General features: G+C 37.7%; 1 protein-coding gene across 2 annotated transcripts; it reads right to left on the reverse strand.

Annotated features, from left to right (window-relative positions):
- Nucleotides 1-1,211: 1,211 nt before the first annotated feature.
- pth3r (parathyroid hormone 3 receptor) lies at nt 1,212-26,021 on the reverse strand. Of its 2 annotated transcripts, none has more exons than XM_046854913.1 (13): nt 25,185-26,021; nt 16,672-16,777; nt 14,921-15,028; nt 11,922-12,046; nt 11,286-11,380; nt 7,129-7,279; nt 6,290-6,443; nt 6,002-6,062; nt 5,766-5,832; nt 5,559-5,653; nt 4,557-4,698; nt 4,396-4,437; nt 1,212-2,914 (listed from the first exon to the last, which is right to left on the reverse strand). In XM_046854913.1, the coding sequence occupies exons 1-13, from the start codon at nt 25,239-25,241 to the stop codon at nt 2,462-2,464; spliced, it is 1,656 nt and encodes a 551-aa protein (XP_046710869.1). In that variant the 5' UTR covers nt 25,242-26,021; the 3' UTR covers nt 1,212-2,461. The 2 variants fall into 2 exon arrangements, with proteins under 2 accessions (XP_046710869.1, XP_046710868.1); XM_046854912.1 differs by having other exon boundaries at nt 14,921-15,031.
- Between the last annotated feature and the right edge of the window lie 1,680 nt (nt 26,022-27,701).

Consider the following 27,701-nt stretch of genomic DNA (forward strand, 5'->3'; position numbering starts at 1 on the left):
AATAAATGAAAAAAATGTTTGTGTATTTCATAGTAAAACCCCGTCAGACATGCATAATTTGTTCGTGAAAATTGCTCGTAGGTCTGTTTGTTCGTACGTTCGAACTTCCCATAAGAATGAATGTAAAACGATTTTAATCTGTTCTGAGACCTCATTCGATCGCTTATTTCTGCACTTAAAAAGTATTTGTAGCCAATTTAAACAAACAAATACTTTGCAAATTACCGCACAACGCACTTTTCCATTATTTCCCTCTTGGTTTTGATGGTAATTCTATTTACTTTCCTTTTCCCAGCACCTCAATGATTTTCTTGGGAGACATTTTTCAAGATTTCTAGTGAAATAAAAATATAACAAAAATAAAGTTACGTTTTTGCTGCACTGAACAATGAAAGTTTGTTGGCACCTGATCGTAAGATTTGTATGTGCTTTCTGAACCTCCTGTTCCCCCCCTATTTAGTCCCCATTTGCTGTTTTAATAATTGCACACTCTTCTGGGAAGATGTTCCACCAGATTCTAGAGTGTGCTTGTGTGCTCATTCAGCCACAAGAGTATTACACATACTGGATTTTCTGGAAAAAAATAGGTCTTGAAGCTGTGTTTGGTAAATACGGAGGAGCAAAGTGTCTGAGACATCACCACATCTGAGTCATCTCTTTAGATTGGGAAAGAAAGAGCCAGAACCCAAAAGTCCTTAAACATTAAAAGCGCACACACGTCATTCTATCGCTTTTTTAGCCATTTCTTTTTCTCTCTCCATCTATTTACAGAGGCAACACATGGCACACTTCCTGAATTCCAGCTTTCGATTTTTCCTGCTTTTATTCCAAGAACAGTTTGCTCGGACAGTTGAATTACAAGATTTATGGTGGTGAGTGTTTGTAGTGTGTGTGTGTGTGTGTGTGTGTGTAAATTCAATGGCGCCTTTGATTTTCAAAGCTCACGTCTTTCGCGTTTCACAAGAAGCGTCCTTTCCTTGCGCAATACCCAGGCCTGCCAGGAAATCAGATGAAAATTGAAATATCTGGCGTTAAAATACTTGAGCCATCAGTCAACATAATGTAGGAATAATAAAAGAATGAACAAAAAGTCTGAGGAGAAAAAAGAAACCGGATGCCAAGAAACATGATGCTAGTTAGCCATATTTATGTATCTTGTTTAAGATGATGGACAATATTTTACAATCCAAGAAGTTAAAAACATGAACATGAAAAAATAAAAGACAATATAATACTGTAAAACAACAAAATCACATCAGAATCATTTTCATTTTTTTAAACAAATGAATTTGTGCCCTGTTCCTTTCTTCTTTTTTTAGCTCCACCTGATCCATCCGGTAGTACCTCTGGAAGGAATTATTTTCATTTGGAGGTGCAGCTGAGGATGGGTCCACATAAACGGCCTAAAAATCTATGAAGTTCTGCCTGAATGGCCCCTCAACAATCGTGGAACTATAACACATGGACATTCATTGTTGAGGTTGAGGTTGGGTTCTATTTTGAGTCTGGTTCCTCTCAAGGTTTCTTCCTCTTAATGTCTCAGTGAGTCCATACCTATATATCTCAGTAAAGCTGCTTTAGGACGATGGCTAAAATTGCTATACAAATAAAACTTAAATTGAATTTACAACGAAATTCTATAATAATATTAAGAAGTCATATTTATATAACGTAATGCCGAAAATCCATTAATCAAACTTTTGCACCTGACTGTACAGCCGGATAGCTGAAAGGAGTAAAGTTGTGAAGAAAGAACTAGCCTCAGCTAGATCCAATCGTTAGCATCTAACGCTAATAGCAAGCGACACAAAAACACGTCAGACTCATATAAACAAAGCAATGTTCCACAAAACAAATCGAACTGAATAGACAATCAATAACAATAACAATGATAATAATAATAATAAGAAGAAGAAGAAGAAGAATATGATCAGTGTGTGTTGCTTCAGGAAACTGAGAAAGAAAATGAAGCCAGGCTAATTAGCAACATGCTACTCCTACTAGAACCTTCTGCTAACTCTTCACATTATGCTTTAAACGCTATGTTAAACAACACTGACTTCATGCAGATGTTTTTTCTCATCGTTTAACTTATGTTAAAAATGAATTATATTTACAATGGTTTGTGCAAAAGTATTTGCCCCCATGAACCTGCAGTTACAAACCCGGAACTGAAATGAACTTAACGGGGATTCCTTGCCATGAAAGTACACAATAAGTACAAATGTTTTAAAGCACATCATTTACAGTATTTATCTTTTCAGCCTATCAATGCTAGTAGCTTGTCCTAGCATAGCTGAACCGGTTAAAACCTGATTCTAGCGCCTTAGATTCAATGCAGTAGGTTGTAACTATCGTCAAAAATAAATATCTATAACTAAACACAAATGCTGGTCAGTAGTGTTTGAGTAAAAAATACTCAAAAATACATAATAAAGAACAGTTTTGGGGCACAGAAACTTCATAGAATTGTTTCCAGGTCTTTGAGCGACGCCGAACCGGAACGATCCTCGACTACGAAGCATAGCGATGGCTCTTTGTCTAACTTCTCCTCCTCTTCTTCTTGAGGTACCGCGTTTTTCTCAACGCTCAACGCTTCATACCCTGTCCCCGCGACGTCTGCGCTTCTTAGCTCCGACGGCTGAATTGTGGGTAACGTGATCTCGGCTGTCTCGCCGGGTGTGTACCCGGGAAAGCTCGCAAAGTGCGATTGACCTCTGAGACCTAAGGCCACGTTCCGACCCAGGATCGGCCCCTGAGCGCTGAGGCAGATGCTCTGAGGGGCGGTGGTGTGTGACGTCATCCCGCCGTAGTAACAGCTTCCGCCCCCAGTGCTGCTGACAACACGGGCCTTTTGCTTGAGATCCAGAGCGAGGCTCCGCCTTAGCCACGCCTTTTTTACCTCCGCCTGCACCTGCAGGAAACAAATACAGTTCCAGGATATGAATGACTCTGATTTGACTCCTGACTTGACTCATTTGCAGGAAGTAAAGCAATCATGCCAAATCTTATTAATGGTAAAGCCACAAGCCACAGACTTTGACGAAGGCAAAATTTATCTGCCAAAATAAGGCCCACGATGTGCCATGTGACCATTAATACAACTATCAAATCACTAATTTGGTGCTCTGTGTTCTCTATGTTTGGATTATTTTTTGTTAGTTCATTGTAATCTTGATAAAAGCTTCACCGTCTTTTTTTTCTGACCAATAAATGGATGAGTTTTAGGTCCCCTGGTGGTCTAAAAGTTAGGATGCGGCGCTCTCACCGCTGCGGCCCGGGTTCAATCCCCGGTCAGAGAACCAACCCCAGCCACTCTTAGTGCCGGTCCCAAGCCCGGATAAATGGGGAGGGTTGCGTTAGGATGGGCATCCAGCATAAAAACATGTGCCAAATCAAACATGAGGATGATCCGCTGTGGCGACCCCTAATGGAAGAAGCCAAAAGAAAGTTTAATAAATGGATGAGTTTTATGAGGCTACCCCTTGGTGTGTTTTGTGGGTAAGTAATATGCAATATGTGGTTCGTTCCCAAACGGTTCCCAGCAAGTTGGAGGCACGCAATTCTATAGGATATCTTAGGATGTGTTTGCATTTTATTTTCCCTTCACTTAAACTAGGAGACCCAAACCTGTTCCATCAATCAGCAGTCAACTCCTGCTTTACATGGGTTGAAAGATGGAAGATCTCCTGCTATAGAGCTCCAACCCGATTGAACACGATAAACTGGAACACTGACCAGGCCTTGTCCACCTTTTCACCTACATCAGTACCTGACTTTACTAACACCACAAGCACAACCTAAAATCGAGTAGAACATCTTCCAGAAGAGTTAATATACCAGTGGATGGGAACTAAATTTGGAATGGGATTTTCAAAATGCACCAATAATTATCATTTGTTTAGGTGTCTATAAACGTCAGATGGTCCAATTTTTTTGCTTGCAGTTTGATTGTCATGCCTTGGGTAAAAATATCTGTGTATTATACCCACATAATTTATTTATCAATTTAATGATTCATTATTATTACTTATTTTATGCATTATTGCATATAACTGTATTTAATTAAATTATTATAATGAATTCTTTCATTCGTTTGTTTATTATCATGTAAAATCCACTATTCCAATCGTTTTCTTTTTTTGGATTTATAGATTTATAGAATAAATGTATATGAATTTGTCAAGGACGTATTTGGGTCAATTTGCACATTCATCATGTATCATACTGGAGCAGGAAATAATTGTAATTAGGTTCTGCAACAGTATCTGAACCCATGCTCATAAAACAGGACCGTATCCAGTGCATTTCAGACTCGTTGATCCAAAGCAGATAAACATGAAGGTTTATTAATATATGGTTATTCATTAATTCTATTGTTTAAATGCGTAGTACCTCTCCGTTGCAGAAACAGTAGATGAAGGCCACGAAAAAGCCCTTAAAGAGAGAAAAAGGAAAAATATCACCCTAAAACAAATGTCATACATGTGAATATTAATAATTGTGTATGTGGATAAATGTAATGTACATAAGTTTTAACCATTTGGAGAATTTACCTGTAACGAGTTGAAAAATATCTCGTAGTGCATCTGGATCTGCCAGAGCATCCCGGTGACCTCTGTATAAGGAAGACCCATAAACACCATGTAGTGCACCCCGAAGAGCGGCATCAGCACCAGAGTCGACTTCAGCAGCTTTCTGTCCAACGACACGTTAAGACTATTGGTACATATGATTGATGATGCAACTTTGTGGTTCCAAAACGATTTTTTTACCTCCAGAAGCAAACATACACTGTGCAATTTTATGTTGTACAGATAATATTTCTGTGAAGGATTTAACAATTTGTATTTACTTATGTTAAATATTAATTTTTATTATTTATTTTTTTTACATTTCTGCTTACATGCGATTTTTTTTTAATAGAAAATGTCAAATAAAATGTCAAAGAATGTACTTTTTACTTTGGTTTTCTATTAATTTACTAATAATGATCAAATAAAATAACAATTAAACAATTCAATAAGAATTAAATATATGTATTATTTATTAAATATATCTAATAAATACAACCCCGATTCCAAAAAAAAAAAAAAATAGTTGGGACGCTTTGCAAAATGTAAATAAAAACAGAATGCCGTGATTTGCAAATCTTATAAATCCATATTTTATTCACAATCGAAAAATAAATAAATAAATCAAAATTAATCAAAAGATCCAAAAAAATCGAAAGAATATCTACTATTTTTTTTTATTTATATATTTTTTAAATTAGGAATATATACCATTTTTTCCCTTAAGTAACATTTCTTACTTTTAAAATATTTTACCGATTTACATGATTCCTTTTTGCTTTTTATTTTATTTTTTTTTTTTAAATCAACACTTTTCATTGCAATTAGGGTTTATTTTCACTCACTTGCACTGTTTACACTTTTGTGTTTCTTCCTTTAATTTCATTTCATTCTTTTACCTTGTTTATAGCTCATAGCTCAAACACCTCTATTTTGATCATTAGTTATGTTTTTTTTTTTTTTTTGAGGAACTTTGTGTTTGACCTGTACTGCTGCCTCGGGTCCAGTTTCCCTGTGTTCGTCTCCCACAGCTTCGAAGCCAAAACCCTGATGATGTTGAGGAAAAGAAAGAAGTTGACCTGGAGAGAAAGGGAGGAATGCAAGACGGTTAGAGATTATAAATTATTTACAAAAAAAAAAAAAAGAAATCAAGAAGAATATCATTTAAATAGGAAGCAAAGGTTTGCTTACAGCGATGGCTGCAAGGATCGGAACTTGAAAAATCCATTTCACATTCCCGGCGCTGATATCCCAACATCTGGAACACCAATACTGATGTTAATTTATTTCATCGTTACTAAAAACAATACTGAACCAACACTATGAGCTAGAGTTCTGAATAGTACAGCTGCAAGTCACCGTAAATGATGTTTTTAGAAAAACGATACCTCTGAAAGTACATAGAATAGAAGTGAAGTGAAACTTACTGAGTATCAGCCAGCGAGGCTCGAACACTGACCCAAATTGAGACAAACACAGCTGGAACACCTGCAGCAAATGGTGGATGCTCAATCATTACGACCGAAATACAAAACCGACGTTTTCATTTTTAGATCTTTCTAAATATAGTTTCGCCAACGTAAGCATTGCTTGTGAAGAACAACAGAACGACCTGTTTATTAAGGAGTCTCGGTTTTTCTCTACATTGTAGATCTGAGCCCTGGCAATAAAACCAGGCTGATAATGGAACTTCAGAAAGAACATGGACGTCTCACCCCAGCCTATGATGATAAGAGCCCATAGGTAATTCTTATCTGACAGGAAAGCCATGAAGATTAGACTGTGCAGGTACAAGCCCTCCACCAGGATCCAGTAGTGATTGGTTGCCAGGAAGTAGTGGAATAAGGTCACAGCGACTTTACAGCCCACCTGAGCTCATCCGAATGTAATAGTAATAATAATAATAATAACAACACGTTAGACAGAAAATGCACTTGAGGAATGCAAATCATAATGCAGTTTCATGCAGATTTCTTAATTGCATCAAACTTATTGGGTCGGTCAGAAGTTAGGGTCGGATTTTTGCTTTAATAGAATTGCTAATTAGCAAAAGTAAAGAAATAAATCAATAAAAACAAACAAAAAGTGAATTACGACACCATTATTCCATTTTTTTAAAATCTCAAAACCAGAAAAAAAAGAAAGATTCATACTGTTTTTGAGGCATGCACAAAAAAACAAAACAAAAAAAAAACCATTTATGCACAATATTTCCAATCTAACATCCAATCTAAAATCTTTATTTCATTTGTATATTTTAATTAGGAATAAATCCGATCAATTCAATAAAGAATTTGAATAAATAATTTTTTAGTGTATCTTTCATTAGCAAAAATGTTTTTTTCTTTTTCCAGAAAGCAGTTTGTCTGCGTAATTTTTTGGTATATTTTCGACCATTTCTTGTCATTTTCGCATCAACTTTTGTTACTGTTTGTGTTGTTTCGTGAACTGATTCAATTCAACCGTCTCTTAGATCTGGAATATACAAAACTGCAGCTTAAAAAAAGAAAGAAAGAAAAAAAAAGCATTTAAATGCTTATGTGTATGTGTGTACCATCTGTGTCTGGCTTCCCCCTTCTCCGTAATCTGGTTCGTTGTCTTCCTCGGTGTAGAGCACAGCGTCCTTCACGAAGATGCTGAGCGCTCGGCATATAAAGGAGGTGAACAGGTGCGTGTGGATGTAGTTACGGGTGCAGTGCAAACGTCTGGGACGAAAAGTAAAAATGCATTAAATCATCAGCTCAGTTATACATCATGATGCCGGTGTGTCATATTATTCATTTTAGTTTATAATTTGCCTGGTTACTTTTTTTTTTTAATATAAAAGTCATTTATATAATTAAATAGGTACATGTAGTGCCCATGGGGTCGAAGGTCAGAGCTCTATAGCAGGAGATCTTCCAATCCAACCTATGTAAAGCCCATGAAGGCTTTTTTTTAATTTCTTTTTTCCTGTGGCTATTTCATTCAACTTGGTTTCTCACTTAAAATATATTGACGTATGTTAGTTCTTTATAATGGCACCTCATCCATGCAAGACGCATTGATCACATGACTTGGTACATTTTTATTCTTTCAGCCTAACATATAACGTGACCCGCGTCATTCTTGGTGCTTTAGCCTTGTATAGCACTTGATTTGGGTCATTTCTACTAATTTATTATTGATCTTGAGTAATAATGTTTATGTTGGCCTTCCTTCCTGTTTGCCATTAGTCCTTTTTTGTTATTTCGGTTTATCTTTTAAACATGGATCGTTCTTATCAGGTCAGCCCTCGTTTTCTCATGTCAGTTCTGTGAATTTAGTTTGCTACTACACCCTCATTTATTGCTTGGTGTGATGAAGTGTTATAACTTTAATCACAAAAACGTTGTGACACTGTGCAGAATGCAACGATTTGCGAATCTCATAAATCTATATTCTATTCACAATAAAATAAAAAAATAAAACAGCAAATGTTTAAACTGTGAATAAAATTTTAAGGAAAATTTTGTGAATTTGATGGCTGCAACATGTCTCAAAATTCTTTTCTGTTTGTCTTCTATATGGGAGACCAATTGCTGAAGTTTTGGATAAGAAATGTTGTCCCATATATGTCTGGTACACGATGCTAGCCGCTCAACAGTTCTGGGTGTCCTTTGTTGTGTTTTTCATTTCAAGATGCACCAAATATTTTCAAGATCTAGACTGCAGGTAGGCCTAGTTCAGCACCCGGACCCTAATAGATGTAGTATGCAGTTAAAATTGTCTTGCTTAAATCTGCAAACCTTTCTATTAAAAAGACATTTTCTGGATGGAAGTACAGGTTTGCTTTTAAACTTGTATATACCATTCAGCATTAATAGAGCCTTTCCAAATGAACAAGCCGCCTATTCCACAGGCACTAATGCACTCCCATATCACCAGAGATGTGGCTTTTTGAGCTGTGAGAAAAAGCCAGATGGTCCCTCTTCTCTTTATTCCGGAGGATGTGGTGTCCATGTTTTCCAAATTAAATTTTACAAATTTTGATTCTTCTGACCATGGAATAGTTTCCACTTCGCCTCATTAAATTTTAATGAGCTTTGGCCCAGAGAGGAGAGTGGCGTTTCTGGAACATGTTTACGCATGCCTTCTTCACCTTCACCACCTCTTCTCCCTGCAACCGCACCCCTCCACTGCCCTCCCTCTCATTCACACACATGTACTTTGTCTCACTCCTACTGACTTTCATTCCCCTTCTCTCCAGCGCGTACCTTCACCTCTCCAGGCTCTTCTCCACCTGCTCCCTACTCTTACCACAAATCACAATATCATCGGCAAACATCATAGTCCAGGGAGACTCCTTTCTGACCTCGTCCATCAACCTGTCCATCACCTCTGCAAACAGAAAAGGGCTCAGAGCAGATCCTTGATGCAGTTCACCTCCACCTTGAACCAGTCTGTTGTTCCTCCTGCACACTTCACACTTCATCATGTCCTCATACATGTCCTGCACCACCCGCACATACTTCTCTGACACACCTGACTTGACTGAATACAATACCACAATTCCTCTCTTGGCACCCTGTCTTACATGGATTTAGCTTTCTCTAAATCCACAAACACACAATGCAACTCCTTCTGACCTTCTCTATACTTCTCCATCAACATTCTCAAAGTAAATAATGCATCTGTGGTGCTCTTCCTCGGCATGAAACCATACTGTTGCTCACAGATGGTGACGTCTTCTCTCAGCCTGGCTTCCACTACTCTTTCTCATAACTAAATTTCTACACTTTTTAATTCTGAGAGACTCTCTGCCTCTCTAAGAGCCCTGTCCGAACTTTTTTGAGACATGTTGCAGCTATCAAATTCAAAATTGCCTTGTTTTTTTCCCCGTAAAATGGTACATTTTCTCAGTTTAATCTTAGTTGATATCATTCAACGGTTGTTGTGGTTCATTCCTGTTACCTCAGCCCCGTTTGACTTTTGACATGGGTCCTTTTTAATATTTTAGCCTCGTTGTATCCTTCACACATGGATCATTTATTTGAACTGAGGCCTCATTGATCACCTGACATGGTTCAATCTTGCTCCTCTATATCTGCTAATATTAAATACCCAGAAATGTCTCGAGCATTGAACATTGTCGCATATAAGATTATCATGTGTTTTAGATTTAGAGCAGGGGTGGCCAACCAGTCAGAGACCGAGAGCCACATTTTTTACTGTGTTACCGCAAAGAGCCACATCACACACATGGGCACACATGAACATCACCCATCCCTTCCTCTAACACACACACACACACACACACACACACACACACACACACACACACACACACACACACCTCTGCTCAGCCAGATTTATTGTAAATGTCACACACCAACATAATGACAGAAATTGACTCCTACAGTTCTAAGACCACAGGACAGTCATTTTCAACAATGAACACTGCACTGTCTCACACACACAAACTCATAGTTTAACCAAGTCTACAAACAAAAATATAATAATTTACGATCGCGTTTTTCTTTTACTGAGCATGTTACTTAGTGGGACTTTTGGCATTCCTTGTCCTGAACAATCCTCTTCAAATCTGCCTCGTATTCCGTTGTTGCCAATCGAAGCAATTCTTTCACATGGGTGTCAGTCAGAACAGATCGATGCTTTGATTTCACGTGTTTCAGGGTAGAAAACAAGGACTTTTTTTGTGTTTTTTTTATGTGTGTGTTTACTTTGCTTGAGTTCAATATGGCATTTTTGTCAAATGCGCATGTGCGTGAGATGAATATACCGCAGGGGTGGGAAATTAATTTTTACAAGGGGCCACATGAGAAAGCTGAATTGTGTCAGAGGGCCACACCAACGATAATATTTTAGGGATGCACCGAAATGAAAATTCAATTCAAAAGTCAATGAAATCCATATTTTTTTGTGTTATGCCTTTTGCCTTGGCACCATCACTGGAAAACACTTTTCAAAAACGTCCTCCACAGACGGAGTGCGCATGCTCGGATTGACTTTACTTTTCTGCGTCGCGTTGTTCTCATATTTAGAATGGCAATCGGGATGTTTGGATTTTAGGTGATAAATTAAACCCGACGTGGAGAAACTCTTTGCAGATACACCCCCTCTTGAAATTTCAGCATTGCATGTTTTGCAAATCGCTCTCCGCACACCGCAGACATGTTGCTCTTATCCAGATAACCGTGTGCTGGCTGCGCTTTTTTATTGCGTCATTACAATTGTGTTTCGTCTGATATACCGCAAAGATTCCCAGTAGGGGCAAGCTCATTTAAGTCTTAAAATACCGTATTGAACTCAAGTGAAGCGAACACACACATTAAAAAAACAAACAAACACAAACTTCGATATGAACGTAAAAGCCGCATGAAACCAGCCAAAGAGCCGCATGCGGCTCGCGAGCCACGGGTTGGCCACCCCTGATTTAGAGGCTAAATATTTCTGGCTTTAATCTTTGTCCTTGTCTGATGATCGACGAGATGCTTCAGACAATCTGCCTGGAAACCATTTGTGCCATTTGTAATGATGTTTCGAATTGAATTGATTTTTATTGATGTTAATGGTAATGCAATGATGGTAAAAATGATATTGGGTTTATTTCAAAGGCGCTACGCAAATAGAAAATTGAATTGAATGGAAATTCGATGGTAAAATGACAAACGGATGAGGAAATCGAATGTGTGTGGGGAGGGGGGGCTCTGAAACCATTTCAAAACCTACTTGAAGTAGCAGAGGATGAAGACAGCTACCAGTAACGAGGTCAGAGAGATGGAGTAACCCGTAGTGTATATCACATGAAGCCTCCTGAACACCTCCTAAGGAAAAAAATGTGACTGTTAGATTTTCAACACGGTAAAAACATATCATATCGTCATATGACACGAGAGCTATGATTCGCATTTTTTTCCCCCGTCTAGTTTCAACAGATGGCAGCATGAGGCTTCATGCACGGTCATAGGGAGCACCGACCTTTATAAGTCAGTGAAATTTTGCGTGAAACTGGGCAAACCTGCTACAGAAACATTTGACATGATTCAGCAAGTTTACAGCAAGGTTGCGATGTGTCATTTTAGTTTTTTTGAGTGGCACTAGTGCTTTAAGAGCGAAAGGACTTCACCGGAGAATCCCGTCAGCGTGCTACGGAGGCTTTTTAGCAAAAGCAACCGGATGTGTCGCACACTAGTCTCAACTGCAAAAAAGAGTGCTCAATTAATGTGATATTGAAATGAAGAAACTTTTTTTTATGAGCTTTCTACCAACCAATCTTTTCCAAGGGGGCTAATAATTCTGCTTAAGTAGCTTAAATAGTAGCTTAAATAAAAAACAAACACACACACACATATCAAATACACACACCTCCTCCTGACTGCCATCGTTAGACTGGAGCTTGGTCGTACACTCTGTGTAATCGGCCCAGGTGCGGTTGATGGTGGGAACCTGCTCCCAGCTTCCAAATGCATCGCAGGTACGGAACGCGTGACCTTAACAAATCAGCGTAATTGTATTTACAATTTACAATTCAAAATTTGGATAGAAGGGCATCTGAAAGAGTGGAAGGGAAAGTGTATAAGACGTTGGTGAGACCTGCTATGTCATATGGTTTACAGACAGCGGCATTGAGAAGAAAGAAAAGACAGGAGACAAGGTTAGAAAGGCTAGACGGTTTGGTCATGAAAAGAGGAAGGCCACGGAGGATGTTAAGAGGGAAGGCATGTAGGTTTTTGGTTTGAAAAATTAAACCCAATAAATCACAGTTAAATATCAACAAGAAGACATGTCATGTCTGGAATGCAACTCTGAACTCTTAATGCCTGAAGAAAATGTAAATATATTCAAATCAAAATAATGTGGAAATGTTTTGTCTGGGTGTCTGTCTGCAAAAAGGGGAATCTTTACCAATGTAGTCATTCTGACTAATACTTTTTTATTCTTTAATTAATACTCATACTGTCTATATTAATACTCATACTGTCTATATTGTCTCACATTGTCTGTATTGTCTTGTATAGTCTGTTTTTGTCTTGTCTGTTTTGTCTTGTATAGTCCAAGCTTAATGTATACTTTTATTGATGTCTGTTCTCTGAGACTCACTAACAGCTGGAACCAAATTCCTTGTGTGGTAACACACTTGGCCAATAAACCTGATTCTTGGATCAAGACACACTATGTATACTGTGATTATGTACAGAAGACATCAAGAAGTTCTTTGACTATCATTTACTAAACAAAAATGATACAAGTTATGTGATAGATGACTTGTATTAGCATCAACTGTATCCTTTATCCAAAAGTGGTAGATTTAAAATATGGAATTTTTCAATAACTAAGAAAATAATGCTGGTAATACTGGAGTTAGTTACAGATAAAAGCTAAAATACTGAAGTTTGTGAACCTTAAAGAGGGAATTAAATAAAATAAATATGAAACTTGTACCAGTTGAAAAAAAAGTATATACAGTGAGGAAAATAAGTATTTGAACACCCTGCTATTTTGCAAGTTCTCCCACTTAGAAATCATGGAGGGGTCTGAAATTGTCATCGTTGGTGCATGTCCACTGTGAGAGACATAATCTAAAAAAAAAAATCCAGAAATCACAATATATGATTTTTAAACTATTTATTTGTATGATACAGCTGCAAATAAGTATTTGAACACCTGTCTATCAGCTAGAATTCTGACCCTCAAAGACCTGTTAGTCTGCCTTTAAAATGTCCACTCGTGGAGTCTCAATGATCCTAAGGAAGTTGAGAAATCAGCCCAGAACTACACGGGAGGAGCTGGTCAATGACCTGAAAAGAGCTGGGACCACCATTTCCAAGGTTACTGTTGGTAATACACTAAGACGTCATGGATTGAAATCATGCATGGCACGGAAGGTTCCCCTGCTTAAACCAGCACATGTCCAGGCACGTCTTAAGTTTGCCAATGACCATTTGGATGATTCAGAGGAGTCATGGGAGAAAGTCATGTGGTCAGATGAGGAAAAAATAGAACTTTTGGGTCATAATTCCACTAAACGTGTTTGGAGGAAGAAGAATGATGAGTACCATCCCAAGAACACCATCCCTTCTGTGAAGCATGGGGGTGGAAGCATCATGCTTTGGGTGTGTTTTTCTGCACATGGGACAGGGCGACTGCACTGTATTAAGGAGTGGATGACCGAGGCCATGTATTGCGAAATTTTGGGGAACAACCTCCTTCCCTCAGTTAGAGCATTGAAGATGGGTCGAGGCTGGGTCTTCCAACATGACAATGACCCGAAGCACACAGCCAGGATAACCAAGGAGTGGCTCTGTAAGAAGCATATCAACATTCTGGCATGGCCTAGCCAGTCTCCAGACCTAAACCCAATAGAGAATCTTTGGAGGGAGCTCAAACTCTGTGTTTCTCAGTGACAGCCCAGAAACCTGACTGATCTAGTGAAGATCTGTGTGGAGGAGTGGGCCAAAATCCCTCCTGCAGTGTGTGCAAACCTGGTGAAAAACTACAGGAAACGTTTGACCTCTGTAATTGCAAACAAAGGCTTCTGTACCAAATATTAACATTGACTTTCTCAGGTGTTCAAATACTTATTTGCAGCTGAATCATACAAATACATAGTTAAAAAATCATACATTGTGATTTCTGGATTTTTTTTTTAGATTATGTCTCTCACAGTGGACATGCACCTACGATGACAATTTCAGACCCCTCCATGATTTCTAAGTGGGAGAACTTGCAAAATAGCAGGGTGTTCAAATACTTATTTTCCTCACTGTATGTATATATATATATATATATATATATATATATATATATATATATATATATATCCTTTGGAAAAAAAAAAAGATCTTGAAGAATAAACATAACTAATTGCAGATCCAGAGCTAAAAATCAAACTGGATTGAGGTCCATGGGCCGAATGTTGCGTTGTTGCATTCAGAAATTGTCATCATATTTTTTAATAAATAACGTCTGTGTAATTTGGTTAACTCTTGCAGTTTTTATTCAAATGCAATTTTTTTTTTTACCATTTTAATCCAGTGAAAAATTTGAGTACAATGAGAAAAAAAATCAAATCCATTCGGTACAAATAGGGGTCTTTATTTTTTTCTGGATGAGAAACGCAAAAACTTTTTCCTACTGAAATATTTCGAGGGTCTTCAGTTCTTATGACCTTACAGCTTATTTACTACAGCAGGAATTCTTAACTCTAAACTCTCACTCTAACACTAATCTGTATTTTTACAATACAAGTTATTTTTGTTGCGTTAAATCTATGTAATATCCTTAACCAATCAGATTATTTGGATTTTGTAGCCAAACACAAATGACAGCCTCAGAGTGTTTTTTGATTCGTTGGATATACAGACCTCTGTGGTCGAAATCGTAAACATACTCGGGGCAAGGCACTGCTACAAGCTGATTGCGTTTCCCTCTCGGCCAGCAGATGATACCATCCCACTCGGGCATGCAGTCACCTTCTGGGGAAAAAATGTATACACTAATACATGTGCATGGATAAATATTAATGCTTTATGTAAATGTATGTTTATTATTAGTAAAACCAAACTTAACATAGAGCATGATTCAAAATATGAAATAACACCAAAATTAACGATAGCTTTGTTTCCACATGGACGGTTTTAATAGCCGGATCTGCTATCATCGGCTATTATTAAATGGGTTTCTGGCCAAAACTGTTACCGCAAACTAAAAGACACACAAATTCTCTAGCATGTCTTTGGATGCGAAATCATTAAAACTTTGAATCAGGAGACCCAACAATTTCTTAGCATGACGTTGCTCCTGTGCACCAAGTCAGTTCCATAAAAAAAAATGCTTTACATGAGTTGTGGTGGATCTACTGCTATAGAGCTCTAACTTCAACCCTACTAAACACCTTTGGAATTCATTGGAATACTGACTGCAACCCAGGCCTCTTTACTTACTTCAGTTTATTAATGCCCCTCAGTCTGAAAGAGCACACATCTCCACAAGTACACTTTAAAATCTAGTGGAACATTTTCCCAAAAGACTGGAGGTTAATATAACAGCAAATGGCGAATAAATGTGGTATGGGATGTTCAGGAAGCAGATACAAAACCTAAGGATCAGGTGTCTGCAAACCTTCCATACTGCACATATGTATATTTTTTCAGTCATATGTAGAAGCAAATGTACCAGAATTACAAATGAAATTATTTTTTTTACATTTATTGAAATCAGTTTCTGTCCTGAAGGCCTCAGAAAACTGTAAGCTAGAGCTTTAACTCTTTATTGAATACACTGACACTGGAGACTCCTTCCAGAAATGTTAAACGATGTCGAATCGCCGTAAGGAAAACTTCACCTCGTCGATGTTATTAAACCCGAACTGTTTATTTCAAATGAACAGGAACCTGTGATATGTTCTAAAAAAGGAATTGACGACATTCAGCATCCAGAATCCAACAGCACAACGGGTACTGGTAATTAAAAATGCTCTTCATCGGCGTAACAACGGGATCGATTGCACTTGGATATGCCGTGAGGTCGATACAGAAATAAATCTGATGAATAAATAAGATCTAAACGCCCGATACCTGGATTTATGGATGGTGTTGTGTGCAGGAAATTGGATCAGAAGGCCTTTGAAGAAGGAAAAAAAAAAAGCCAGGTGCTACATTAGTGTGTTTTATGACACCTAACTGAATTTCACTGATAAATGAGAGCAACCTGAGACAAAGCGCTTGTTGTTGAATTTTTTTTCCCGCTCTGGAAAGAGCTGCATGATGAGTATGAAAAAAATGTGGAATGTGGAAGAGTCTGTGTTTTAGTTCCTTCTGGAAATTACGAGCATCCAAGCATTCATACACACATTCATCCATCATGGTTGATGGCCAAAATCAGAATCTGCTATTATTGATTTGCTTTAGCAAATAAGAAACGGAAATAACGGAAATTTCACTGTGTAGTTTTAAATGCGTTCCGAATTGACCACACTGATTCACAGCTTCTCCGAGAAGCTGCCCAAGAACTGGAGAGGATTGGATGGATTGAAGTACATGTTTTTTGTGTATCTCTTGGCATCATTGAGTTATGATTCGCTTTTTTTTTAAACTAAACATCCTCCAAAACGTACCTCTGAGCACAGTCTGCCGAGTTCGGATGTTTCTTTCACATCTCGCACGGGCACGGATCAGCAGGAAGATCTGCTCATCCCGAGTAATGACGTCATCAGAGTCGATCTGTGACAAGGGGGAATAAAAGCAAATTGAATTCTAATGAGATCTTTCTGACAATCTCTTCAAGACCTCTTAAGATTTCTTAGATCAGGGTTGTTCCACAAAGGGCTGGTGTGGATGCAGGTTTTCATTCCAACTATACATACATACATACATACATATACAGTATTAGACATTCCTGGAAGGAGTCACCAGTGCTTTAAATAAGTGAGTTGAAGCTCTAGATTTAAGTTTTCTGATGCCTTCAGTACAAAAATGGTGCTCCATAAACAGTCAACAACAAGAATTGTAACTGCTTGGTCCAGTGGAACATCTTCCAAAAAGAGTGGAGGTTATTATACCAGCAAATGGGAACTAAATGTGGAATGGAGTGTTTAAAATAATGCATAAAATCTTATGGTCTGCAAACAATAAGGCATGATCAAGGAATAAACCTTATGGCTTCAATTTGCAGTCACCACATAATAAAATAAAAAAAAGCTAAACAATGCAAATTGGTGGCTCAAGCACCATTTTGTTCTTATAGTCAGGGATTTAACAATAATAGAAATTGGTTAAAGGCTGCAACTGAGTTCCTGGGGACTGAGATGTTAATCCTGAACTGATAACCTCAACAATGATGGAAATATAATATATGGTGTCACCTGGGTTCTCGTTTCGGTCTGGTTTCTCTCAAGGTTTCCTTGGTACAATTGCCAATGGCTCGCTAATTTATTATCTATTTGTAATGCATTTATTTCTTAAAGGCTGCTTAGAGACAATGTCCATTGTTGAAAGTGCAATATAAATACAATTGTATTGAATTATAACGAACTGAATTGAGAAATTGTTTGTATTCGCATGGAAATTTTCCTCATGGTTGTTAATTTGGCACGAATATTATTTGCATAAGAAATTATATCATTGTATTGTTATGGCAAAGTATTGGGTGTTGCTTATTTTTATATAAAAATAATTTCTGGCGGACACTGAACTCAGTTTTATTATTACTGGCTTTCCGTGACTAAAAGAACCTTTGGCCTGATCTGTTGCCTGTAGCTGTTGTGAAATACTTGCACCGTACTGCGATATGTGGCAGCCCTGCTTTAACCTCTTCGTGTCGTCTCACTCTCTCAATCCCTCTTTCCATTCCTCGCTTTCCTTTGGCGCTAACCCGTCTTTCTCGCTTCTTCGCGCTGGAAACGGTGGAAAGTCGAACACAAGAAGCTTTTGTACCCGAAATACATTTCGCGACCGCCGAGCAAAAGTAGCAGATGCGAGTGGTGTGAAAGCGTAAGTGTTCGTAGACAGTCCCATACGAATGTTTTGGAAAAGAATCTATTTCATCCTACAGCAAAACGCACCGCCAACATAACGAGGAACGTTTCGTCCGGCTAAGTCAATCGCCAGACTTTAAAGTAAACCTTCTGAAAAAGACTAAAGGGAGGAAGCCCCCTAAAAACAAATAAGAAATCGAAAGAAATTGCGGTACAATCCTGGAAGAACATCACAAAAACAGAATGTAACAGATCGGCGTAATTGGTGGCTCGCCAACTTAAAACAAATATCGTGTTGTTCGTTTTTACTTTGAGTCGCCGTTCCAATACTTTTGCAGACCCCATAATTTGATGGGCTGCAGACGTGGAGGTAAATATAACAAAATTCCGATGTATTTTCTCATATACCTCTTCTGATCTCAAACCCAAATGTTTCTAGTGTGCGGCAAAAACAGAATTGCTGTTCCAGTACTTTTGGAAGTGACTGGATGTAGCCATAAAATTCTAAAACAAGACGAAACAAAAATTTATCAAATTTGCTTTAAAAACAACAATGTTTCTTAGGATCCCAATAAGAGTCGTCTGGATCGTCACCGTCCGATCTCATCAGTATCAGATTAGAATCAGGTTTGTCTCCCCGCTCACACTCCTCCTCAGATCATTATCCATCGTAAATCGTTCCTTCATTTACAATGCTTCGTTTAGACATTATCAGCCATAAATCGTTTCATCCGTTTAAGCCCCGTGAACCACGATGAATGGAAATAGCGTCTAAGCGCCTGAGCAGATTGTGCCTGTGTTTGTTTTATTGCTCGACAAATGAAATTAGCGACTGTGAGCATAAATGGACATCAATTATCCTAAATGACATTTCACCCACAGGGAATTTATAGCAATGCATCACTCACACTCACTTTCAGAAAGCTTCCTGATCCTGATTGCAAAACACTTTAGAGCAAAGCAGAGATATTGCATCCATGATGCGATGTCAGTCCATCAAAGAAAGTAATGTTTACTTGTAAACATCTACCATCATAGAAAATGACATAGAAACACCGCACTAACATGCACACCGTCAATAGGCAGTGATGATTTCTTGATGATTGACTATTAATTCAAATCCAAAACGATTCTATAAAAAACCCTTTGGATAGTATAATTACAACAGATAATCAATTGCAAAGTTTTACTCATCTCATTTATTTCTGATCAAAATCATCAACTTCTTTCCAGATCATTCCAATCAGTAATGCCAGAAGTAATTGAACCTGTTCTAAATATAATAAACTCCTCCATCAGCACTGGTTATGTACATAAAAATATTTAAAAAAGCAGTTATCAAACCTCTAATTAAGAAACCTGACCTTGACCCCTGTCAGCTGTCTAACTACAGTCCAAAATCAACCCTCCTCTTTATTTCCAAGATTCTAGAAAAGGTTGTAGCATAGCAGTTCTGCTCACATCTACTTAGGATTAACATTTATGAAATGTATCAGTCAGGATTTAGGCCTCATTATAGCACAGAGATGGCGCTACTTAAAGTGGTAAATTACCTGCTTTTGGTCTCTAATCAGGGTTTTGTCTCTCTACTTGTTTTGCTTGACCTTAGTGCAGATTTTGACACCAGTGATTATACTATACTGTATGCTAGACTAGAGAATGTTGTTGGAATAAAGGGAACAGCTCTCTCTTGGCTCAGGTCTTATTTGACTGATCGCTATCAGTTTGTTGATGTAAATGGTGAGTTCTCTACACTCTCTGAGGTAAAGTTTGGTGTTCCACAAGGATCTGTCTTAGGCCCTCTGCTTTTCTCTTTATATATGCTGCCTCTGGGTGAAATTCTACATAAACGTTGGTATTCGCTTCCATTGCTCTGCTGATGATACACAGCTGTATATATCAGCAAAGCCAGATGAGAGAGATCAGCTTAAAAATGATGAGGAGTGTGTAAAGGATATTGGACAGTGGATGCTTGTAACTTTATTGTTTAATTATTAAATATAATTATTAAATAAATTGTTCCCCCACGCCTACTTAAATCAAAAGGTGCAGGCTATTTGTTGGCAAGTTAAAATAATGAAGACTACAGCAGGGGGCAGATCTTTCTCTTATAAAGTCCCACATTTATGGAACAGCCTCAGTTCCAAGTCAGTTCAGTTCAGTCTCAGTGTTCAAGTCTTGACTGTAAAAGCATTTATTTAGTCAAACATTTTGTGAGTAGGTCTTCCTTAGTTTTTAGATCTTTCCTCTATGGAGCCACAACACACACCCTAATCATAATGTATAGTGTCTATACAATGAAACAATGAAAATGCTTAACAATCTTTATATTTTTTCAAGTAAACATGCCCCTGAGGACCAGTGTTCCTGTTCTCTCTTCTCTTCGAATCTGCATGGTCTGGATGGAGTCCTCCTCAATTAAGACCACTCTGTGCAGTTGGGGATGGTTCCACATCTACAGCTTAAAGAGCCATGAAGCCGCTGAACAACTCAAGAACTCAAGAGGATTGTTTCGGATTGCAATTATTTTCACCAGTCTTGTTATTTACGCACCTATCACTGCACACCTCAACAGTGTAATTACAATGAACGGACATTCGGTGCCACACAGACGAGGACGGGTTTCCTTTTGAGTCTGGTTCCTTTCAAGGTTTCTTCCTCATACCATCTCAGAGAGTTTTTCCTTCACCACTGTTCACCACTGGCTCACTTATCAGGGATAAAAAAAAACGTGCACATTCTTTTATATAACCTTGTTACCACTTTATCTGGGTAAAGCTGCTTTGAGACAATGTCCATTGGCAAAATATTGGCGCAAGGACGGATTATTCCTCCAAAACATGACATTCTATGTGTCTAGTAATGGACTTACTAAATGTCTCATAAAAGACAGACAAAATATATATTTATTTTTATATATCGAATATATCGAAAACAACCTTTTAATAAAGGACATTCTACAGTTTCTTAAATGCAAAATAATGTCTAATAAAGGACAGACTCAATGTAAAATAAAGTGGGCAACAACATCACCCTTTTGGCCAGTGGTGCAGTCAAGAATTGAACATGTGAAAGAGTGCACATCATTATAGTTCCTCTTCTTTGCACTTGAGTGGATTATTGATCCATTGCCTGATGAGGTCACCACTACCACCTGCAGGACTTGAGGTTTCTATGATATGATGGGTAAGACATGCACTAAAGGCCTGAAAATGCAGGTAATTTTACAAATAGTTCAAATAATAGTGTACCAAGAAGGCCAACCAATCAGCCCCGGGTTCGAATCAATTTCTTGCACTGCTGTTTTTCAAAAAGGAAAGGAAACGCGTTTTGAATGAGGTCATTGAGCGACCACATCGACTAGTCTTTGAAGCATTACAAATGACGTGTACATGTAAAGAATGGAATTGCTTTTCGATTGAACAATGTAGCTTCTGACTAAGCACCCCCCTACAGGAACATGAATTCAGTCAATTGCTCAAATGGAGTTTGCCCAAAGCAAGTTATTTATCGTTCAAGCAGGCAATTAAACAAATTGTAAATATTAAGCACCCCCTACCATCAACATTTGCCACAAGTTCTTAGACCTATTCTAAGTCGATTTTAGTCTCCTGTGCAAAATTTTTTGCAATGATGGTTGAATCTACCAATCACCGTAATTGCAGAGTAGCTGCTATAAAAATGTCAATACTACCCGATGTTAATTATCAGTTCTCAGTTATATCAATTCAACCTTCCAGCAACTGACTTAATTGCTTTGGACTCAAGCACAAACAAAAGTCCACTGGAAAAAAAAAAAAACTGCACAAAACTGTACAAACCATCTTCAGTGTACAGAATTATTAATGGACCCATCCAAACCAGCAGAACAGCCCCTGTTTAGAAATTAAATCAGAATCATTTCACTATCCGTCCTGCCATTTCTCAGTACATCGATAAAACACAGATACAGCGATAAGTAACAACTCTGGAAGCTTATTGTTAATTATTTAATGTAACAAGGTTATCACTATTTCCATGTCTGCTATAGAAAAAATATCCATAAACAAACAAAAGAAATGTTTACCAACAGACAGATCACCTACTGTAAGCAAAGTAACATCAACTAAAGGACAGACAGACTAAACTTCTTCTAACGGACAGACCAAACGTCTTCCACAAACCAGACTACACTTTTACTAAAGACTTCTGTTTACTAAAAACTAAACTTCTTCTCATTGACAGACAAGAATGTCTAGATGAAAGTTATTTTAATAGACAGACTAAACGTCTACTAAAGACCAGTCTAAACTTCTTTTATAGAACAGACTAAACGTTTACTAAGGACCAGTCTAAACGTCTTCTATAGAACAGACTAAACGTCTACTAAAGACCAGTCTAAAGGTATTTTATTGGACAGACTAAACATCTACTAAAGACCAGTCTAAACGTCTTCTATAGAACAGACTAAACATCTACTAAATGTAGACCAGTCTAAACGTCTTCTATAAAACAGACTGCGTGTCTACTAAAGACCAGTCTAAACGTCTTCTATAGAACAGACTAAATGTCTACTAAAGACCAGTCTAAACGTCTTCTATAGAACAGACTAAATGTCTACTAAAGACCAGTCTAAACGTCTTCTATAGAACAGACTAAACGCTTACTAAGGACCAGTCTAAACGTCTTCTATAGAACAGACTAAATGTCTACTAAAGACCAGTCTAAACGTCTTCTATAGAACAGACTAAATGTCTACTAAAGACCAGTCTAAACGTCTTCTATAGAACAGACTAAACATCTACTAAAGACCAGTCTAAACGTCTTCTATAAAACAGACTGCGTGTCTACTAAAGACCAGTCTAAACGTCTTCTATAGAACAGACTAAATGTCTACTAAAGACCAGTCTAAAATTCTTCTATAGAACAGACTAAATGTCTACTAAAGACCAGTCTAAACGTCTTCTATAGAACAGACTAAATGTCTACTAAAGACCAGTCTAAACATCTATTACATTTTAATTTTAACATCTTCTCAAGTAAATGACATTTAAGGACATTTAATGTCTATTAAAGCCTGGACTAAACAGCTAACAAATGCAAACTAACATCTACTATAGACCAGACTAAAGGTTTTATTAAAAACAAAGCTATACTTGACATAATACATCTTCAAAAGACATATTTACCATCCAGTATGGAGAGACTCAATGTCTAGTGTCTAAAGACAGAACTAAACATCAACTAAGACTGACTAAACATTTACTAGACAAAGATGACAATTTTTCTAGACCAAACTAAACATTTACTTTCCATAAATTTAATTATTTATATGTCCAACCAAACGTATCTTAAGCGAGACTAAATATCTATTAAAGGCCCAAATAAACGTCTAATACACAAAAGCAAAAAATATGTACTATAGGACAGACAAAACGTCTGCTTGGACGTCTATTAAAAAACAGACTGTACATGTAAAGGACAGGATGAATGAATGAATCCTGAGGTGTCATTGATGGAAGTATATGACTTTTCAAATGTTCTTTACTACAGACTGATTTTCTGCTCCACTGAACTGCGACAAACATTCATTTAAATGCTGACAGCAATAAAAAAAAGGAAGTTCAGCCCCTCAGGCAGCCATACAAGAAAACAGTTAGCATGGTGTTCATGCTAGCTTAGTAGCAATCTCTGCCATGCCAGAACAACGTCAAACCAGCAAGACAATACAATGGACCAAAGGTGGATGTGTTAATGTATTCTGTAAGTAGATTGATTCCAAAATGCTGTTTTTTCTAAATAACAGAACTCTGCTATACACTGGGGTTTCATTAAAGGTGACAGACCTGATGACACCCTCAGGCTATTTCTGAATTTCTCAGATAGTACTGATGCAAAGAAAAGAATGTATTTACCGCATTGTGAAAGTAGCATTAAATAATGCATTTCAATATCGATCCTATTGAAGGGCAGGTATTAAATATGCATGAGCACTTCGCACTATCAGAAAACAATCATGCTTTATTGCCACAATTAAGTTTTACACAATATATGGCTCAGGATCACAATAATAATAATAATAATAATAATAATAATAATGATAATAATAATGTGTATTTGTATGAGTGTCTGTGACAAATTCGAATAAAATTCTAATAAAATTAGAATTAGAATTTTGAATTTGAATATTCATGTCTAGTATTACCATAACAAATCCTGTTCTTCTGGGGTTTCTTCTGATTTCTAAAACATCGTCACCATTTACACAAACATCAGTATTATAGCAATTAAAAATATTCAAAATCACAGTATCGTTTAACAGGAAATTGATTTGGGTGGACATTTGCAGCCACAACGGAAAGTTCCTCAGAAGCATATATTCAATTCAATTCTATTTCTATAGCATTTTTTTTTTTTTTTTTTAACAAGGGACATTGTCCAAAAAGCTGCTTTCAGGGGTGGAAAGAGTAAAATATTCTACTCAATTAAAAGTACTGTTACTTCAATGAAATTTTACTTAAGTACATGTAAAGTTGGCGGTCTGAAGATCTACGCAAGCAAAAGTGAATTTGTTAAAAATTCGTTCAAAAAACACATTATAATCTCATGGTCTGATGTCCAAGAACTTTTGTCCATATCGTGATACATACAGCAGGTACTCTTGTTCTTCTGCTTGGTAAAATATCCCACACTACCCAAGACTTATAAATATTCATTGTTTATTCATTAATTTGTTAATTTATGCAGCGTATGAAGCTCCAGAAGCATCGTATTTTGTAGTCATTGTTTGTTTGTTTTTTATTGTTAAACCTGAAACAATACAATCAAATGATGAACATTTATTAAATCTATAAATTCTTCTCTCGCTCCCTCTCTCTGTCTCTCTGTTTATTTCTTTTATTCTGCCCATTCCTCTATATATCTCTGTCATTCTTTCTTTCTTTCTCTCCATCACTTTTTTCTTCGTTTGTCACCGTCCTTCTTTGTGCTTATCCCTCATACTTTTTCTTTCATTCTTTCTTTTCTCTCTCTATCTTTCTTTCTGTCCTTCTCTCATTACATATCTGTCATTCTCCCCTTCTTTCTTTTTCTTTCTTTTCTCTGCTGGTTTTAGACACGTCCTTTTGGACACACGTTTGACATGCACACGTAGGAGCTGAAGATCAGGAACTCACCAGTGCCTTCGCCGTCATCATCACGCCGAAGAACACGATTGCTGTAGAGAGCTCCATTAGCTCCACACTTTCATTGGTTCTTCAACCTGAAGAACATTTCCCTGTGGAGAATGCCAAGGTGGGCACCGGGTGCTCAGACATGTTCGTTCATCATGAGGGTCTCTGCAGCGTCCTACACACTGAACAGACTCAGTCTCAGGCTCTCTGTTGTGTCTCCTGGTGCGACGTTCGAGTCACTGCTCCTGCTTCTTCTGCTTTCACAGCTCAGTGTTTGTGTGTGTGTGTGAGAAAGAGATGGACCTTCAGCCCCCTATTAACCCCTTACTGCATGATAAAACAAGCTCTCTTTTTTTTTCTTCTCTATCCCTCTTTCTGTCTTATTGTCCCTCCCTCTCCCTCTATTCGTCTTTCTCTCTCTAACTTCTCTCCCCACTTCTATTGCTTGCTTGCTGGCTTTCTCTCATTCTGTCTTTCTTACTCTACCTCGCTCTTTCTTCCCCCTTTACTCTATCTGTCACTCCATACCTCTATCTGTGTCTTTCTATCCCTCAATTTCTTTTTGTTGTTCCTTCTATCATTTGGGGGGATTTTTTGTCTTTCATTCCATCTTTCTCCTTCCATTTTTTACCTTCTGTTCTTCTTGTTCTGTTTGTCTTTCTCACTCAATCCCTCCCCTTTCTCTGTGTCTGTCTCTCTTTTCTTTCTATCCAGTCATTTCTGACTCTGTATCACTCAGTCTTTCTGTCTGCTTTTTTTTCCTGCAAAAAAAAAATTGTCTGGAACATTTGTGTGTCTGCTGAACTTCGGGGCAAATTTTTGTAGTTATTTATTTTTAGAGATAGATGATTTTCTATTATTTCTGTCCTTTATGTTTATAAAATACCTTTTTCATATTTCCTAAAATAAAACAAATTTTCCCAAATTCCAGAAAATGTTTTATTAGGGTCCTCTATGCTAGCTCAAGCTAGCATGCTAACTCTGTGAACAGAGCCTTGCATATGTTCTAGAACCCACTCACTTAAAAAAATCGAGTCCTCTGAAAATGTCCTGTGGCATCTGGCACCAAGATGTTACCTGCAGATCCTTTAGGACCCTGTAAGTTAAGTGGTTGGAGTTGAAGGTGGAGCCTCCATGGATCTGACTTGTTTGTCCAACAGATGCTTGATCAGACTTAAAGCTGAGGAATTTGGAGACTGAGCCAACATCTTGAACTCTATGTTATGCTCCTTAAACCACTGAAAAGTTGTTGTGGATGGGCAGGAAGAATGAACCTGCTGAAAGGGGACACTGCTGTTGAGCTACATCACGTCAAAGTATCATCCACGAGAATGCCAGGACAAAAGGTTTCGCAGCAGAACATCACCCGGAGCATCACACTGTCACTTCTTCTTCACACCGTCATCCACGCACCGGTCCACACGATGTAGAAGAAAAAGTGATTAATCGGACCTTCCGTTGTGGTCCAGTTCTGATGCTCACGTGGCCTTTGTAGGAGCTTTGGGTTTTGTAGAGAAGTCAGAATGGACTCTTTAACCACTCTTTAGATATTTTGCTCCATACCAAACCATTCTGACTTCTTTCTATCGGAGCCAGCATTCACCTTTTTTTTTTTTTTTTTTTTTAGCAAACAGAACAGATGGACTTGCCTCCTTTCCTCACACATCAATGAGCCTGTTGCTGGGAACACCATGAACACCTGCTTCCAACACAGCAACTTGGAGAACTGTGTGTTGCCTAATACAACCCATGAAAATGTGCGATCGATAGATAGATAGATAGATAGATAGATAGATAGATAGATAGATAGATAGATAGATAGATAGATAGATAGATACATACATACATACATACATACATACATAATTAACTGTTTTGTTCTCGTTTCATGCTTTCAGCTATCTGTGAGTGTTTCCTTTTATGGATTTTTGTGGGCGTCACTATATGCAAATAAGCCGCAGGGTAAACACAGGCGAGCAGCATTCAATAAAATGAATTAGCACTGCCGAAGCTTTTTTCCAATCTGGCAAAACTTATTGGCTAATGGAAATATTTACAAACAACTTTATCAAAATAAAAATAAAAAGAACTGATAAATGAGCCCTAGTGTCCAGAGTGCATCATGACTTCTCAGAATATTTTCAGCCAAAACCCTGGTTTCCTCTTCCTCCAGAAGTTTTTCCCAAGAGTTTTTGCCCTGACCAGTAGGTGGTGCCAGATCTCAGAAACTCCCCAAACAAATCAAACCTAAAGTCTAGAGATGCATACTGAGCTACAGAGAAGTTGAAATGCGAGTGAAACATACTCCATCGATTGCTCTATATGGAAATTGACAAATATTTATGTGTGAACTAACAATCAGATGGAACCACTTGAATGTTAAGTCTCCAGTTATTCTCTCCAGAGAAGAATTAAATGTACAAAACCATTTAAACCTTTTCTTCAGTGGTTTTCCTTTATTTCTATTATTTTTAACTTTGTTCATTAATACTGAGGACATCTAAACTATGAAAGAACATG

The sequence above is a fragment of the Silurus meridionalis genome, chromosome 7 (genome assembly GCF_014805685.1).
Source record: "Silurus meridionalis isolate SWU-2019-XX chromosome 7, ASM1480568v1, whole genome shotgun sequence".
NCBI classification, from domain to species: Eukaryota; Metazoa; Chordata; class Actinopteri; order Siluriformes; family Siluridae; genus Silurus; species Silurus meridionalis.